Consider the following 15,138-nt stretch of genomic DNA (forward strand, 5'->3'; position numbering starts at 1 on the left):
CCCATTGCCTTCTGTGTTAACATTTTTGGGTTGTGTGTATTGCATTTACTTTTGTAAAGATTACAGGGAGAGAAATCATTTTCACACTTTTATTCCAAAAAAACCCCAACAACTCCCCCCCCCCCGCATTGATGCAGAAATAGTTTAGCAGAGAAATTTTATTCTTCTACAGAGGCCCACCAGTTTGCAAACACTGACAAGCCACCCTTTTTTAGCAAGTCTACCCATTTCACTTATACAGTCTGTGTTCTGCTTGAAATTTAAATCCAGCTGTTTGTGCAATAAGTGAGAAGGAGAGGGCTAGGGGTTCATGACTTAGCAGGTACCTATTGATTTTTGTAGGGGTCGTCTTGAGTAATGCTATTGGGACTAACTAGGAGAAAGGGAGCATCATGGCATTGATATGGGATATATATCTCAGTAAGGTTTAGGTGAGTGTTCTTTTTTCCTGCTATAGGACAGTACAGTCCTACGTAAGTGTACACAGAAGTAGATCTTAATTAAGTCAAGTACTTAATAAATAGGCACAGGATTTGGCTGTTTTATTTTTGTACCTCAATAGATTCCTTCTGCCCTCCTCTGCTTTCCTCTAAACTCCACTAAAGGCAAATGATGGTTGTGGAATGACATAGAAGGAAGCTGCTTGGCACGAGGCAGTCCACCACTTACACCCTCCGTTCTCAAGAAACCACCTGCTGTTTGGATGCAGAAGGCTTTGTTGGACTAATTTCTTAATCATCTTTGTTTATAATGACATAACCTTCTGGGCTAGTTTCATTCACTGGTACAACACAACGATCGGAGTCTGCAAAAGAGGAGTGACATCCTTCCCCTCTGCACTGAATGTTTGCTGGAGCACCGCCATGATATCCAACCTCAGGGTGGGTGATACAAGTTGAGTCGGGTGGTTCACCCATGTGCCTAAGGTACTCCACAGCTTCCCCTGACCGCGGAATGCCTACCAGAAGTCTCTCATAACCTGAACCACCTGTGGGACAATTGCACCCAGCAATATCGCAGAAGAGCTCTGATGAGTAGAGGTCAACGGTGAAGCCCTCTCTATCCCCACCAGGTTGGTCTGAAAGTTTCATCCTAGAATGTTGCAGTTCCTGGATGCCTCTCTTGCTACTTAGGAATTCTGGCCCTGCTGTTTCCTCTACGGGATACACAAGACTCTCTACACCATCTTCCTTAAGATTAGCCAAGGATGAGTCACAGGTTCCCTCTTTACTTGCATTGTTGCATGCCGCGAATTTATTGTTGTGTTGCGGAGTGTTCCCTTTCAGTTCTTTTGGCTGGTCTGTTGAATCTGATCCATGAATTGCAAGGCAGCTCATGGCATCACAGATCTGAGATTCAATAGTCTCCTGAGAGGATTCTTGGCTCCTGTAGCTAAAAGGGACTTCGCCTTCCAAAGCAACATCATTAAGTATAGCTAAGGCTTGGGGGCCACTGGCACCAGGAGAAAGGAAAGTGAGTGGCCATGGTTTATTTGCTGGTGGGCCCCGCCTTGACCCAGGGAATCCTGTGTTCTGAGTCTTGTCCTCTGAGGCTTTTGGATGGGTCTCTGCAAAGTGGAGCGGCTTTTGCGCAATGACAATGTCGCTGTATTTAATCAAGAAATCCTCGCTATCGGAGCTTTTGATGCAGGAGTTTGCCAAAGCACTTCCCTGGGCTTGGCTTGCATTTTGCTCACTTGTGAATTTGGAAGCAGCCAGCGGAGAGTCTTCCGTAGTCAATTCGAGAGAAAGTTCATTTCTTTGCCCACCATTTCCAGCTTCTTCAGAGGCCTGCTTGCTGTGGGTCTGCTGAAGATCAAGCATCTCACTTCTTCCTCCAATAATCATGTATTCCTTTCTCTGGCAGGGCCAGTGCTTTCTGTCTAGGTTATCTTCAGGAGAGCAATGGTTTTGGGCTCTTCTCTTCTGTAGGATATCCACCAGATCGCTGTCTCTTACATCCCCTGCAATTTCAAGGAGGTCTTCACACTGGATTCGTGCAAGGAATATTTCAAAGGCAGCTTGTTCTGTTTCCTCCTCACTGAGCTTCTTGGCCAGCGAAAACTCTGTGGTGGTAGTTGCAACGTAGCCAATTTCCTTCAGTAGCTTTTCTACTATGCCTTCTGGGAGAACAGATTGCACATAGTAGACAAAATTTCCTGTAAAAGTCTGGGGAGGGGGGAGAAGAATGATGTTAGGAAACAAGATGGATGGGGAAAACCAAGCACTCGGTACTGCTATGGGTTGTTGTAGCCCATACAATGCTCTACAATGTTGGAAGAACCATAGCTCAGTGTTAGTGCCCAAGCTTTGCATGCAGAAGGTTCCAAGTACAATTCTTAGCACCTGAATACTGAAAAATTCAGGACACAAAAGAAAAGTACTTATTCACACCACACAAACTACAGGATCCACTCTGTCAGCTTCCAATGACTACTAGAACTTCAGCCTTTCCTTACTCCTGTTTTTCTTTATGGCATGGCTGGGGAACCTTTGACACCCTCCCCCCAATGATGCTGTTAGGACTGGGTATTGTCAGTTCCAGCCAGCATGGCCAATGGTCCACAGATGGTGGGAGCTGTCATCCAGCAACATCTGGAGAGACACAGTTTCCCTGTCTCTGCTTCCCCCAGCACTCCAATTCGAAATGTGCCCATTGTTCCGAAAAGGTAGGTGGCCCCTGTTCCAGGCCTTATGGACAAATTAAAAACAAACAAACAAATCACCTGGTTCAGATTGAATCCACTAAAAAGTTCTTAAAAGGACTCAAAGATGACCTTGTCCCCAAAAACATCTTCAACACCAGAGGACTTAAAATAAGAAGAGGCAGTGCTTCCCATGGGGTTACTCAAGGGTACGCAGTACTGGCACCTCTTTTTTTGTTAAATAGTGTGGCACTTACTGTAACAAATTCATGGTGAATAGTGGCACCCATTTTTCTAGAAAAACAGCATTGAGAAGAGGGAGATATCCAGGAAATTAGCACACCTGTTATCTTAACATCCCTGTTCTGGGAAAACTGGTGGAAATAGATAATTATCAAGCATGCAGAAGAACAAGTGCTGCTGAAAAAGAACCAGTATGGCTTCCTCAAGGATAAGTCCTGTCTAATGATAATTTTCCAGAGTCTAAAAAAGTTTGTGGATAGGGATTTGCAACATAGCAACATTCTGCTTGTACAAAAAGCAGAACCTAAGTTGCCAAATATGTTATGCAGGTACAGCACAGCTTAGGAAATAACAGGATTTCCCAAGAAAGGCAGAGAAACCCATCTGTGAAATGGAGCAGTTGACCTGAACCCTATTAGAATGGTCCATGACAGGAATAGGTGCCCCCTGAAAACAATCCTAATAGCACACTTTTCACCATGTGCCAATTTTGTGTGAAATGAAAGGCACCCCAACTGTTTTTTCGCCTCCTTGAGTTCTGCAATCCCTCCCTCTAAGCTCCTCTTTCTGCCCATGATGATTTCTCTACCTTTCCTCCCTCATGAAGGTGAAAATGTAAGATGGGGGGGAAACAGTGGTGCGGCAACCTGTGGTCCTACAAAGAAGTTGGAATAGTTAGTGTGTTGGACTAGGGACAGGGAGGCCCAAGTTCAAATCCCCACTCAGCTGCAAAGCATACTGGGTGATCCTTGGGCCAATCAGTCTAACCTGCCTCACAGGGTTGCTGTGATGATGTAATGCAGGGGGTGGAGAGAATTGGACAAGGAATGGGGAGGCTCAGGGCTGACCCACATGCCACATTTAAAGCATATCCAACACACTTTTAAAGCACAGGACTTCCCCCAAAGAATCCTGGGAACTGTTGTTTGTCAAGGATGCTAGTAAGGACACCTCTGTGAGGGGAAAACTACAGACCCCAGGATTCTTTGGGGGAAAACCATGTGCTTTAAATGTGCATTGAATAATAATAATTTATTCTTTATACCCCACTCATCTGGCTGGATATCCCCAGCCACCTCTGGGCGGCTTCCAACAAAAGATTAAAAGTACATTAAAACATCAGTCATTTAAAATTTCCTTAAACTGGGCTGCCTTCAGATTTATGCTTTCATGTTCAAATCCCCCCCCTCCTGCAAAGCTTACTGGAGTGAACATTGGGCTAGCCACTGCCTCTCAACCTCGGCCTACCTCACAGGGTTGCTGTGAGGATGCAATAGGGCGGGAAGAACCAGGTACACCACCTTGGGAGGAATGAGTGGGGGTAACAATGCAAAAAATAAAACAAACTCCCCCCACCCCATGTCTGGCTGGGGTCGATGGGACCTCTAGGGCAGCAACCCCTGGAGGGCACCGCCTTAGCTTGCCCCTGCTGCTTCCTCCAAGGGGACCCGGCTGCCCGCTTACCTTGAGCGACTTGATCTCTTTCCTCCACGGGGAGAGGAAGAGGTTGACGCAAATCAGCTCCAGGAACTCAAAGGCTTTGAGCAGCTTCCGAAAGACGACGCCCCCCGTCTCCCCCTTGGCCGCCAGGCAGCTCTGGGCGAGGCCGGCGACGTCGACGCCCCCCGGAGCCCCCGCCAAGCCGGGCTCCGAGGCCAGCAGGCGCCGCGCGCGGCTCTTCACGGCCGCCTCGTTGCAGACCAGAAGTTTCCCTTCCGCCCCGTTGGCGCGGTAGAAGGCGAGGTAGTCCCGGAGCAGCTCTTGCGCGGCGCCCGCCCCGGCCGCGGGTCTCTTCATCGCGCCCAGCCAGCCTGCGCGGGAGGCGGAGACGACGCCTTCTCCCTTGAAATAAGGGCAAGAGGGGCTGAGGTCTTTTAGATAAAAAAATTAAGGCACAAACACACACACAACGTGCCCGAGCACTTTTAAGGACTCATCCGGACTGAGGAAGTTGTGGCCACATCGGAGCTCGCCCTGCTTCAGCCTCTTCATTGGCCTGCTCATTAATCTGCCCGTGATTTAAATGGCTACGCCGGCTGTCAGTCAAGGGTGGATCAAAAGGACTTTTGTTGCCGGCCCGAATCAGGAAGTGGTGGGGAATTCGAGGCGCGTCAAAACGAAAGTGAAAAGAGCCGCTTGGGATGGTGTCTGACGCTCTTGGGAGTCTGAAGAGTGGACGCTGGAAAGTGGCAGTCAATTTTTTTTCCCCTCGGAGTAAAACCTATTGAAATGCCAACTTGCGCCCATTGATTTGAGGCTGTGTATACAGCATATGTTCAAAAGACTTTTATTAAACCACATGTCGTCCCACCGACCCCCAAGAATCCTGGGAACTGTAGTTTACCCCCTACAGAGCTACAATTCCCATTACAGTACCCTAAAAAAACACACCTCCCAGGATTCTTTGGAGGAAATCATGTGCCTGCTTTGTGTAGAATTTAGTTAGTTATAACCCTATTTGTTGTACTTATTACCCATTCTTCAATCCAATGGTTCCTAGGCAAAATTCAACATTTATTTTATGTTAATTCATAAATGTGTGTCCCCATCCTTGTTCCCAAAGGAGGCCAGTAATAAAACAATAGCATTAAAAATGAATCAAACTTTAAAAACTTTCAAAAACAATTTAAAACATCTAAGAACCTTTCAGAACAACCACATACTGTCATAGCCAATAATTTCAGCGTTTTGAGGAAGAGTGTCTTTCATCCATCAAATGCCTGGATAAATAGGGATGTTTAAACATTTCTCCTGAATGTTAATAATGAAGCAGGCAGATGGACCTCACCAGGGAGGGCATTCCACAAATGGGGGACCCTTTGTTACTCTGCTTCAGGTGCAAAATATTGTTATGAGTTGGGAGGGTAAGTCTCCGTGAAACCTTGGGCCTCCTTCCAAGCCTTCCATCTGGTATCTGTAAAGGCAGAATGTATGCAAGGAAGCCTGCCAAACTACTCCCTTTGTCAAGGGAATGGCTTTAGCAGGCCAGTTAAGTGCTCATCAGCATCTCAGAGAATGAGCTAAGGGGTGGTGCTCTTCAGGACAGGTGGGGCATTTCCCCACATTCCCCTCACCTGGCTGGAGGCCAGGTGATCCTCTTTAGCCAGAGTTGTTGTTATTGTGCGCATGAGCTAAAAAGCTGAATGCTAGAAGCTGCACACAAAGAGTTTTGCTTGCACTGTGTTGGACTTTGGGGCTCCCCTGGAGCTGCTGTGAGCCCCTCCATCCTGTGCTCACTGTAAATAAAGCCATATATCCCAAAGACACCAGAGTCTCCACTGACCTTAATTCTTAGGAAACTGAACCCTGGGCAGGTGTTTGGAACTGCTGGAGTCGCTCACCGCTCAGAGATTGAGGTGGCCCTCATGGGCTGAGGGTTGTTGCCTATGTTAGCTCTACTCCAAGGAGACCCACTGAAAGTGATGGAAATGACTATATTAAGCCCCATTAAAATTTCAGTGGGTCTACTCTTGAGTATGACTTAGCTGTATACAACCCTTAGTGTTAGAATTAAAAACTGGCTTTGCAATGTTGTCTCTATTGAGAATTTCAATATTATCTGCCTAGCTCGGTTTTCCCTATTGCTGCAATATAATGGTGAGAAAAGTCTGCAGTTGCCCCTCTAAGGTGCAGTGATTTTATCTATAGTGAGTCAGGCAAACTCTGGGTAAGGCATACCACAAAGACTCCGGATCTCAACCACCTGCCAAATCCTACTCCATGTCAAGTTAGCAAGATAAGTGTTTGCTTTCATGATCTAATTAGACAGCTGCTTCAAGAGTCTTCCATGAATTGACCTGTGATTACTTTTGAGTTGCAATCAGCAACACCATAATGTTATAGAGCAGAAAGGCCTTATTCCCCAAAGTAGCAGGATGGATCTTTCGAGCATCATTTATAAATTAATAATCGTAATTTCCTTAAGGAGTCGTGATGATGCATTTGCCCTTCAATAGAAATATAAAAATGGGCTTTCACATTCCAGATCTGATAATTATCCAAGATTCAAAGAGAAGAGTATTTTAGATTGAAAACACTTCAGAGTGAAAACTATGAATGAAAACAGGCAAGATCCAAACACACTGGTGTTTGAAACTAGTGGAGGTTCGCCACACCATGTAAGGAAGGTAGAACTGGCTGGAATTTTCCCTCTTATTCCACTTGTTTAAGCCTTGTTCTGGGAAAGAAAAGAACATAGAAAGCTGTCTTATACTGAGTCAGGCCATTGGCCCACCCAGTTAAATATAGCCTACAGTAACTGGCAGCGGCCTTCCAGGCTTTCAGGCAAGGGTCTCTCCTAGTCCTACCTGGAGATGCTGGGGCTTGTACCTGGGTCCCTTTGCATGCAGAACAGATGCTGTACCACTGAGCTCTGTTCCTTCCCTATGGCCCTCACCCAGGCATGTGTGAGCAGCCAGAGCAATAGATGGAGGGGACACTGTCTGGCAGTCAAACCAGGCAACGGGGCGGGGGGGGGGCTGGTCCAGTGGTAGCTCGGCTAGCCTGGCTATTGTTGCATTGCAGCAGAATTGTTGGGAAGAGTGAAGGAGTGTGTCTTGCTGTCAATTTGTTGGAGATCTTAGCCATAGATCTATATAAGGCCATCATTGCTTTGCAGCTTCCAATGTCCCTAAGGTGCCACAAGCCTCTTCTGTTTTTGCCCTGGTGGACTGATATAGCTCCATCACCAGAAGTGACTATTATTATTATTACTCCCTAATGAAAGGAAACACAGGAAGGGAATGTGTGATGAATGGACACCTGTCCTACCCCCAGCTTGCACACAATGACAAAAGGGAGAAGATGGAGCAGCAAAGCTTCCACTAGTCTGACCCTTTCCTTCCAGGCAATTGTACAGATTGGGCCCAGAGGGAGAGGGCAGGGGTGACTAGCAATGAGGAGGATGGGTCACTCAGAAGGCATTTTGACTGAGGTTCCCCCTAAAACCTGTAGACCATTTTCAATTCGCGCTCCCAAAGGGGTGAACAAATAACATGATTCCAATAAGTAAAACAGTGCAGTATCAAAATTGCTACACACACACACACACACACACACACACACTCATTCACACACACTCATTCACACCACTCATTCAAAACCCATATACATGGTTCCCTCCCACCCCCAAATCCTAGGAACTGTAGTTTGTTAAGGGTGCTAAGAGTTGTTAGGGACTCTCTCAACAAACTACAGTTTCTAGGATTCTTTGGTGGAAACGTTAAAGTGGTATAAAAAGGTAAAGGGACCCCTGACCATTAGGTCCAGTCGTGGCCGACTCTGGGGTTACAGCACTCATCTCGCTTTATTGGCCGAGGAAGCCGGCGTACAGCTTCCGGGTCATGTGGCCGGCATGACTAAGCCGCTTCTGGTTCACCAGAGCAGCGCACGGTGTGGCTGTGACCATACTCACAGAATCATATATGAGAAATAAAAAAGCAGCAAAAATAAAGCACCAGAGGGGGTTAAGTCCCAAAGTCATGGAAGCATAAAACTGTCTTTACTTGGTTACAAAATTATATCACTGAGAGGGATAAACAAACAGCTTGTAAAAGGGCTTTCCAAAGTTCTGGTGCTGCAACCAAGTAGAACCTTTTTCTGCTGAAAGTGAATCCATGATCCATTGAGGAGCCCATGATAATCTTCTGAACACTCCAAAATTCTTTGGAACACCATCTGAAAAAACCCTTGCTTTATATCCACCTGTTGGAGCAAAGTTATGAGATAATTTGGATGTCTTTGTGGGGTTTAGATTGCATGTTACTGTTAATCACCAGCCATCAACAACAAACAACATTTTTATCCTGATGTCCTTCCAAGGAACTTGGGCACAGTCTCTTTTGCACCTTTCCCACCCTCACAACATCCCTGTGAGGTAGGTGAGATGTGAGCAACTGGCTCTCAGTCACCGAGGGAGCCTCACTACTGAGTAGGGATTTGAACCTGCATTTCATTGCTTTATAAAGACAACTGGAGAAATCTGAGGGCCAAGCTAGACATGATGTTAAAATTGGCATTTAATATACAGGATTTTTAAAAAAAGGTTTGGGGCAGGGGCTGATAAGTATTGGGGTGGTAGCAGGTCTCAAGTGGGGAATTTACTCTTTTCCTTCCTGAATTTTTCTTCTTCTCTGGAGCTGCTATTTGTCATGACCTCAGAGTCCAGCAGTGATCAAAGCTCAAAGCTGGAGGGCTTACGAGTCTCCAGCTACAGAGGAAGACTAGATTCACAGCTTTGAGCCTGCTCTTGGAGATCAGGAGACCCCCCCCCCCCGAGCTTGCCAGACAGGAGCCATTCCCTACCACTAGGGCCTGCAGAGTCAGAGCCAGGACTTCCACTAGCATCTTTTCCTGAGCCTAAGGAATCCAGTGCCTCCTGATGGTCACTGGTCCAGCAGTGTAGAGCATACACTGGAAGGGAGGCGATAGAATGGAGGATGAGTGCCTGTCTTCAGCCAGAGGGTAGGCCCTTTAAGAAGTTGAAGTTATCTACAAGAGGGTGGAGCCTGGGGGAGGTAGTCTGGGAGCAAAGGCTGTAAAAAGGCTGTCTGCTCACTTGGTGCTGTCCGTGGTTCTGCAACTCCTGACCTGACTTGCTCAGGGGGACACAATACTCTATTGCAGGCGTAGGCAAACTCGGCCCTCCAGATGTTTTGGGAGTACAACTCCCATCATCCGTAGCTAGCAGGACCAGTGGTCAGGGATGATGGGAACTGCAGTCTCAAAACATCTGGAGGGCCAAGTTTGCCTATGACTGTTGTATTGGCATTCCCTCCCCCCCCCCCCAGCGCAAATATTGCCTTTGGGATTTCCCCCAAGACTGAGCAGGGGAGGAAAATGTTAAATCACCCTTCCACCCCTGCTGTAACCCTGATAATCATCAGCTGCTACAACCCCACTCCAAGTTGACACTATTTGCATTTTTAAAAAAGAACTCTGCACATTACATGCAAATACACATTTAACATCAACTCTACTTTGGCTCTGAGTAGTTGTTAGGTGCAATTGCTAAACATGATCTTCACAAGCAGAGGCAGTATGCCTTTGCATAGTAGACACCAGGGACACAGTAAGGCAAGGCGATCCATCATCTATATGCCTGGCTGCTTGTGAACGTGTCAGAGACAGCTGATTTGTCCCTGTCAGAAACAAAATGTTGGGTTAGATGTACCTTAGTCTTATGCAGAAAATAAGGAGATAAGAGCTGCTTTTTAGCCCCAGTGATCCTGTGAGGGAGAAGAGGCTACAAAGCTAGCAATTTGCTGAAGGCCACCTAGGAAGCTGTGGAAATAAGAAGGGATTTGAACACAGCTCTTCTATATTCCAAACTCAGCACTCAAATGATTGCATCACATGCCTCTTTTTAGTAAGACCTCTTCCAGTAAAAATAGGGAAATGCATGTTTTCTTTTGCTTTCCAGTTCTTTGGTATGCAACATAATAATCATGTCTCATATCACAATAAATCTCCCCAGACAGCTTGATCACTGAGGTGGGTAGGGGAAAAGGTTTGTGACAGAAAGTAGATATAATATTTGGGTTTGGAACCGGGTTAGCTTAGAAATTTAACTGGGAAGCCTCCTGTCTCATTCTCTTAAATACACAAACATTTCCCTATTTATAAAATGAGGATATTCTGATACAAACTAAGGATATCTTTTTATCTCTCTTGAGCTGAACTCTACAGCTAAATGAAACACTGAATCCTCTCCTATTACTAAGTCACTGGCTTACATCTACTAACAATTCTTAAAAAGATAGATGCAACCCCTTTATCATATATTCCTTTTGTTCTAAGACATGCAAAGCACTGTAACAAACCTGACAACTAGGTTTGACCGTATGACATACATCTACATTAGAAGTATTTTAGTCAGATGTGCTTTCAAATGCTACAAAAAGACCTACAGGAGATACCCTAGCACAGGAGTTCCCAAACTGTGGCCCATGGACCAAGCTTCACTCAGGTGTGTCTGTGGATTTGTGGTTGAAGACGGGAGATGGCACATCCATTGCATTAAATATCCAGATTGATTTTTGATGGTATTGTTATTGCTTCTTTTATTTTGCGATATGTTACAATAAAGAAAAGAAACAATAAAAATACATTTAAAAGCTGTACAGCATCTAGTACAGAGCATTTCAGTTGCTACAATACGCAGAACAATCATTAAGATTGTCAGTTGGTCCATTGGGTGTGGAGGGAAGTTTGGGAACCACTGCCCTAGTAGATGCATTTATTGTTTTACATTTTAGGGGGAGAAGAACAATCTAAAACACAAAGAAGAATGTGCAGGTAAACTTTCATATTTTTCCCCTGTAAAAACAAAATCCACAAGTAGAAAATAGATAAAGTTTTGTTAAGTATTATGGGTAGGTGGGTGATTATCATTCCAGGTTATCACCCTTTCTTAGTCTTGAAGGATTCCTTCAGAAGCACAGGTCAGGAATCATTGCCCTTTTACATTATTCTGTTGAAAAAAGTCTGATAGTGTTCTGTAGAGGTTTTCAGTAAATCCAGTGGGACCAGTGGAATAGGGATGTTCTGTTCACACACAACAGTTTCGTAGGGAGGGGCAGCTTCCATCGGGAATGACGAGGATAAGGAAATGGAAGGGATGGGTTGCGGCAGGCCCTGCAGTCCGACCAAATACCCAGCATCCCTTTCTCCTGCAGCCCCTGGAGTCACCTCTTCTTCCCAGGGAATGTTTATAGCGGAGTCATTCCATCGACAAGGGTCTATCAGGGAGTAAGGTGGAGGGTCATCTGTAGGAATACAGATTTGCACAGCTCCAGGCCCCACACACTCATCATAGCTGAAAGAAAACAGAGCCTCAGGTTAGCTTTGCCACATAAATATCAGAGGAGAATTGTGCTTACAAGAGAAGAAGAAATGACAAACAGGGAGAAAAGTTTTAGCCGATGGCCTATCTATTCATAGCACTTGCTCTTAGGTTGGGAGGGATAGATCTGTCCATTTTCATTTTTCCCAAGCTTAAATTCATTTCTCCATATTTCTACAGCAATTTGTAATTAAAAAAAAATTATCATGAAAATTCAGCAGCATTTTGGAAAAAAATTATTCCAATAATCACATTTTTGTATGTAGTTTTACCTAATCTACGCTTTTTTTTTTTGCAAAGCAATGTTCTCTAATATAATGCATTTTTTGTATGTTGTGTTCACAAATATATGTGTTTTTGTGTACATGCATGTATATGCATTTTTGTACACACTGCAAAATTTGGCAAATCCTGAAGGATGGCTGTGTTATGATTCTATATTGTTTTGGAAAATGCAACTTTGGTAGGTTTGCCTTCAAATGTGATCTGTACTGAATCCCCATCCTCCAATATCAAGTCACAAGAAGCAGATTACTTCAGTGTTAGGTTATTACATATCATTCTATTGATTTCTCATGTTCAGGCTCTGTGTCCTGTTGCTTTTTAAAAACTAAAATAACACCATCCGCACAAAAGAGGGAGGTATATCAGCTGGGGAGAATTTCCTGAAACAGCCCAATGAGGACCACTGGAATGCAGGGCAGACTGTTGTTGGGGGAAACAGACTCCACACTGCAAGATTTTGCTATAGGTCCCACTGATGACAGTGATGTAAGTATGCACAGGAATGCAGTCTTAGGGTTATAATTCTTGTTTGAGCAATCAAAACCAAGCTGTTCTAATTCACTGCAGTCCATAACCTTGAGGCTAATGCAGGATTAATGCTTTCTGAACATACAAATGTTCACTCCCTGTGGGCTCCTGAGTAAGGAGTCTGCTTCATTGGTTTCTAATGCACAATTAAGGTTTCAAAAAGCTGTGGACACTGCTCACATAAACCTTTTGGAGGTAATGAAACATAGGATGCATTTCAGAAGCTGGCAATGACAGAAGGAAGACCCCTGGAGAAAGTCAGGGGTGGGGTGGGAGGATAGGATGAGGAAGTGGGGGGTTAGAGGAATACAAAGGTGATGAGGCAAGCATTTTTGCAACAAAAGTATCTGGGAATATATTAGGAACAAGGATGCTGTGCCATTTCCTAAACAGCCCACAATAAGAAATTATCAAAGACTCCATAAAAAAGGATCTCCAGAATTAGTTTCACTGAGCTAGAGGGCTGTTCTCTGTGTGAAACATGCTAATTTAGGTTCCCTACCCCAACCCCCAGGCACCAGTTGACAGAATGGTAGGTTAAATGTCCTTCACTGTAATTTTAAAGAGATGATGGGATTCTAATAACCCTACAAAGAAAAGATGTCAGATTTCCATTACAATTGTCTTTTTAAAAAACAGCATTGCGTTATAATATACATGTGTGTGAGAGGTGGGTGGGAGTTGCTGCTTCCAACAGAACTGTTGAATATCTCAGAACTGAATATCTCAGTGATGGAGCACATGCTATGTCTTGGGCTCAGTCCATTGCCCAGTGGTGGCAGCTTTCCACTGGGACTGGTAGGGTGGAAGGCAGGGAGCCAGAGCCAATGGCAGGTGTGGCAACACTGAGACTATGAAGGCAACACTGAGACTAAGGAGGAGGCTGATGAGCAGTGCCACTCTCTGGGCTGGATGTAAGAAAGGAGGCAGATATATGGGGAGTTGGCTGAGGGCACCCTGAGGTTGGTGGGGCTCTGCCCACTTGGCCCCATGGACCAGCTTCCATTGCCATGACATTTCCAGGTAGGTAGAATAATAGAACTGTAGAGTTGGAAGGGACCCTGAGGATCATCTGGTCCATCCCCTTGCAAGGTGATGAGAAAGACCTTTTCTGCCCAAGAGCCTAGACAATTGTTTCACTCTATGGCAGACAGTGTGAACTAGCTGGATCAATGACCCAGCACATAGACAGCTACTATATATGTTCATAGCAGGTCCTGATTCCAATCTTGGCGGCTTGTAGTAGCAGTGTGATTTGTCATGTCTCAGTGGAAGTGACTTTACCACACACACACACACCTAGGCAACATGAAAGAGCTTACTAAACAGGCTGAAATTTGTAAGTTTTGATCTTGAGAACACAGAAGAGAGAAAATTTTGAAGATGCTCCTTTTTACACAGGCATCCCCTTGATCTTTTGATGCGAGTTTCCTATTTTAATTGCTATGCTCTTTTAATGGGATTGTTCCATTGCATATTTTAATTACGGATGTTTATATTCTAACATGTTAATGGGAATGTTTTATGGTGCGTTTTAATTATGGATGCTTATATTCAAATTTTTGTGTACTTGGTTGTTATATTTGTTCGCCGATAAACCTTGGCTTAACACCACCTACGAAACTTCCATCTTATTTAACTACCTTATCTGTGGTGACGCACAGGTATGCCTTTATAAAGGCTAGATTCAATGTTTTCCCATCAAACGTGTTGGGTAACAGACTCTCCAAAGGACAGATCTCACTCCTCTGTGACTGTAAAAGTGGATCTATAGAATCGTTATACCATATAATCTTCTGTTGTCCATTACATTCGGCTTCACGGTCCAAGTTTCTGGCCCCATATTTATCGAGAATAGCTGATAGACCTCAGGAAGCCCAAATAATATACTTATTAAACGACGAAGATACAAGTAGATCCCTTGCAGTCGCTAGATACCTGATTAATGTTTTATTTCAAAAGAGGAGAAATGGATCTCTGTATGACTCTGACAGCTTAGCTAAACTTAAGTACCATCAATAAGTGCCAGAACTAAGACGCATACCCCCCAAAATCTGATGGATTTGAATTGCAGTTTACATAGAGGGAGCTTATTGTGTATAGTGTTTACTTAACTGAAGTAAAATTGGTTTTATATGGGTGTTTTAATTTTGGAACTGTTTAAATTGTATTGTTTATGGATAAATTTTGATGTATTGTTTCTGATATGGGCCAATGGCCGCAATAAATCAATCTATCTATCTGTTATATTTGTAAACTCCTTGGAAGCTTATTCTGGAATTAAGCAGTATATAAACAAACAAACAAAAAACTTCTCATGCAACTAGTAAAGGGAAATCATGATAACCAGAAAGCACATGGAGCATGCTCTAAGAAGTTGGTGTGTGCATTTGTGTGTACAGAATACAAAATCCAACCCCACTTGGACTCAAACCAGACCCGAGATCCATAGTCAGGATCTCCCCCATTTCTGGTAGCATAGAGCTGAGTGATCCTAGAGAATTGGTGAGATCGATGGGGCATCTACTCTCCAGTCACACAAATGGGAAGGATGATCCTGACGCTTTTTGAAGTACAAGCTAAGAAACGACGTTGA

The 15,138-nt window shown here is 44.5% G+C and overlaps 2 protein-coding genes across 3 annotated transcripts in view; both read right to left on the bottom strand.

Moving 5' to 3' along the window:
• Window positions 1-75: 75 nt before the first annotated feature.
• On the bottom strand, window positions 76-4,911 carry LOC310768468 (uncharacterized protein). Its single transcript, XM_083626588.1, has 2 exons — window positions 4,352-4,911; window positions 76-2,168 (listed from the first exon to the last, which is right to left on the bottom strand). Exons 1-2 carry the CDS (start codon window positions 4,682-4,684, stop codon window positions 732-734), a joined length of 1,770 nt encoding a protein of 589 aa, XP_083482714.1. The 5' UTR covers window positions 4,685-4,911; the 3' UTR covers window positions 76-731.
• A 3,454-nt stretch (window positions 4,912-8,365) lies between these two features.
• Window positions 8,366-15,138, bottom strand: part of BEAN1 (brain expressed associated with NEDD4 1) — a 48,854-nt gene continuing 42,081 nt past the window's right edge. For both annotated transcript variants that reach the window (XM_083625926.1, XM_083625927.1), the window contains exon 6: window positions 8,366-11,702. In XM_083625926.1, the coding sequence (XP_083482052.1) occupies window positions 11,348-11,702 (355 nt within the window). In that variant the 3' untranslated portion in view covers window positions 8,366-11,347. The remainder of the gene's footprint in view (window positions 11,703-15,138) is intronic.

The sequence above is a fragment of the Podarcis filfolensis genome (assembly GCF_964270895.1).
Source record: "Podarcis filfolensis genome assembly, chromosome: 8".
In the NCBI taxonomy this organism is placed as follows: domain Eukaryota; kingdom Metazoa; phylum Chordata; class Lepidosauria; order Squamata; family Lacertidae; genus Podarcis; species Podarcis filfolensis.